General features: G+C 35.1%; 1 protein-coding gene across 1 annotated transcript in view; it reads left to right on the top strand.

The window, feature by feature from the left end:
- Positions 1–2,076: 2,076 nt before the first annotated feature.
- Positions 2,077–3,472, top strand: part of LOC18030301 (leucine-rich repeat extensin-like protein 4) — a 3,483-nt gene continuing 2,087 nt past the window's right edge. The window contains exon 1 of the mRNA XM_006414867.2: positions 2,077–3,447. Within this exon, the coding sequence (XP_006414930.2) occupies positions 2,249–3,447 (1,199 nt within the window). The 5' untranslated portion in view covers positions 2,077–2,248. The remainder of the gene's footprint in view (positions 3,448–3,472) is intronic.

Raw genomic sequence — 3,472 nt, 5'->3', positions numbered from 1 at the left:
ATCAGATTTCTCAAATCATCTGGTCCGGACACATCTTTGCAATTTATGCACCTGCCACGACGAGATATGTCCATTTTGAAATCCCATTCTCCTGTATAGTACCTTATCCACGTTCCCGCCATAACAAGAATGAACGCATCCACTGCAATTCGCGAACACTATATCTATAAAACTACTGGCAAATAGCGAACACCAGACCGAAAAAAAAATCGAAAATAACAATGACAAATCTATGGGTGTACAATAATAGGATTAAGTAACTAACCGTGGTTGTTATCCTCTAGATCATCGCATAATTTCCCCTTCAATTTCAACATCTTCTGGAAAGGGAAACTAGGGTTTCTAATTTGGTTAGGGTACTTTGTTTCTTATTTTAACCAATTTATCTCCATTATCCCTAATTAACCACAATTTTTCCCGACAAAATTAAAAAGGGAATGGGAAGGGTAGTTTTTCGTATAATTACTTGGGTAGTTTTCGGCCCATAACCGAGGTCCAGTTAGGTGGTTTTTGGGAATTTCATTCCTAAATTCGAAATCAGGCCCAAAAAACGACCCAAACACGCGCGTGAGTGCTCTCTTCCCGGCTGATACGCGCGCGGAGATAGACTACGCCTGGGACCCATGGTATTTTCTGCCTCTTTCTCTCTCTGAGGAACAGACTACTCTATCTCTCTCTCTCTCAGAAAGAAAGGTAAGTTTGCCATTATGAAAATATGTCCCTACCCTGACTAATTAAAACTTAAAACTTCCTTTTCCTCAAATTAAAACTTAAAAACGTCCTTATTTTCAAAACAACCCTAGAATAAATATGATCAACACATCCTCATTCGGTAATAATATATACAAATATTCACATAAATAACATATAAAATCCCAAAGGAAAAAAGGTCAAACTTCAGTTAGAAAAGATGAAATACTACTAATTATAAATAACAAAATATGTAAGGCGATGATAATAAACAATGTATTTGATAATTTATAAGTTTGTTGTATAAAGAAGAAATCTATTCTATTAAAACAGAAGCACATTTAGTGCTTGCATCCAAATACTCCCAAAGTTTTTTTTATAATATTTTATTTTATTTTTATATTTAATTTTCGAAAATTAATTATTAATTTAGATATTTTTAGATTTCCTAAAATCTAGGTCATCTTTAATTCAAATTTCAAATTATTAGAAATTTAATTAAATTTAGTTACAAAAATTTTCATTCAATTTAATTTAAATTCAAAAAAATCAAAAAAATTATAATTAAATTTTATTACGAAAACTTAGATAATAATTTTAATACTTTAGAATTTCTTAAATACAGGAAAGATTTAATTTTAAATTTTAAATTTAAATAATATTTTTATAAAAATGCATAGTTAATAAATATTTTATCGTATTTTATCATAAACAATCAGTCTAAAATATCATATATTTGAAATTAATAAATATTTATATTATACAATAATATGATCGAGCTGATTAGAGTTATATATATATATATGATTTGATACAATTAAACTAACAGGTTAGCCCGTTTTTATATATATATATACACATTTTGTAATAGCACAAATAGTAAATAAATATCTTATTATATTTTTTCATAATCAATTGATCCAAATATTCTATATTAGTAAATATTTATAGGGTTATACAATTATAATTATAGTCTTATACGGGTTAGTTTGTCAAAACATATAAGATATTAAAAATGATTTAAGACAACTAAACGGATGAATTAGCAAATTCATAGATATAAAGATTGTTTATGTGTAAATTTAAATTCACATAATAACAAAGTTTATAATTAACATTAGATCAATGTATACTTAATTAACGTATACTTTTATTCTACTAATATACAAATTTTACTGTTTAAAATTAAAATATGATAATAATTTTTTTATTTAACAAAATAAATAACAAAAAAAAATTATATCTAAACAAAAAAGATAAATGCAACTTATATTAAAAATAAAAAATAAAACATTCCCGTGCGGATGCACGGAGTTAAAATCTATTTATGAAATAAATTTAAAAGCTGGAGAAACCAAAGGGGTTAGGCTTTGAGCTGTGAATGAGCTGTCTCTCTTCATTTATATTCTCCACCTCTCTCCTTCCACACAACACACCAACAAAGCTCCTCTTCTCTTCCTCATATCTTCCCCATATTATACATTTCCCATTTTACCCTTCCTTCTCCTTTGAATTCTCACCCCATTGCCACTCACAGTCAGATGTCTTGTGCAGTGAAATGAAGAAGACGAAGACTCAAATCATCCTCCTCTTCCTTCTCCTCAATCTCTCTCACTCTCTCTCCATCTCTTCTCATGGATCTCTCTCCGATAACGAAGTCCGTCACATTCAACGCCGTCAGCTACTCGAGTTCGCCGAGCGCGGCGAGAAAGTCACAGTCGATCCTTCTCTAAGCTTCGAAAACCCTAGATTACGAAATGCTTACATAGCACTTCAAGCTTGGAAACAAGCAATCCTCTCCGATCCTTTCAATTTCACGGCGAATTGGATCGGATCCAATGTGTGTAACTATACCGGGGTTTTCTGTTCGCCGGCGCTCGACAACCGGAGGATCCGTACCGTCGCCGGAATTGATCTCAATCACGCCGATATCGCCGGGTATTTACCTGAAGAGCTTGGTTTGTTATCAGATCTCGCTTTGTTTCATGTAAACTCGAACCGGTTTTGTGGTACTGTACCGCACCGGTTTAACCGGCTTAAGCTTCTATTCGAGCTTGATCTCAGTAATAACCGGTTCGCCGGGAAATTTCCTGCTGTTGTTCTCCGGTTACCGTCGTTGAAGTTTTTAGATCTCCGGTTTAACGAGTTTGAAGGAACTGTACCAAAAGAGCTTTTTAGCAAAGATCTAGACGCGATTTTCATAAACCATAACCGGTTCCGGTTCGAGTTACCGGAAAATTTCGGAGATTCGCCGGTTTCCGTCATCGTCCTCGCGAATAACCGGTTCCACGGTTGCATCCCGTCGAGTATGGTGGAGATGAAGAATCTTAACGAGATCATCTTCATGAACAATGGGCTTAACTCTTGTTTACCGGCGGATATCGGACGGTTGAAAAACGTGACGGTGTTTGACGTCAGCTTTAATGAGCTTGTGGGGCCGTTGCCGGAGAGTGTAGGAGAGATGGTTTCGGTGGAGCAGCTTGATGTGGCGCATAATAAATTATCCGGGAAGATTCCGGCTAGTATTTGCCAGTTACCCAAACTTGAGAACTTCACTTTTAGTTACAATTTCTTCACCGGAGAAGCGCCTGTGTGTCTTAGATTGCCAGAGTTTGACGATCGGAGAAATTGTTTGCCGGGAAGACCTGCTCAGAGGTCTCCAGGGCAATGTAAAGCGTTCTTGTCTCAGCCGCCGGTAAATTGTGGATCGTTTAGTTGTGGCCGGTCTGTTCCGTCTCGTCCTCCGGTTGTAACTCCGTTACCACCTGTTTCGCAGCACCAA

This window comes from Eutrema salsugineum, unplaced genomic scaffold (genome assembly GCF_000478725.1).
Source record: "Eutrema salsugineum unplaced genomic scaffold, Eutsalg1_0 scaffold_1, whole genome shotgun sequence".
NCBI classification, from domain to species: domain Eukaryota; kingdom Viridiplantae; phylum Streptophyta; class Magnoliopsida; order Brassicales; family Brassicaceae; genus Eutrema; species Eutrema salsugineum.
The sequence above is the reverse complement of the archived record's forward strand: the minus strand, read 5'-3'. Positions and strand labels throughout refer to the sequence as shown.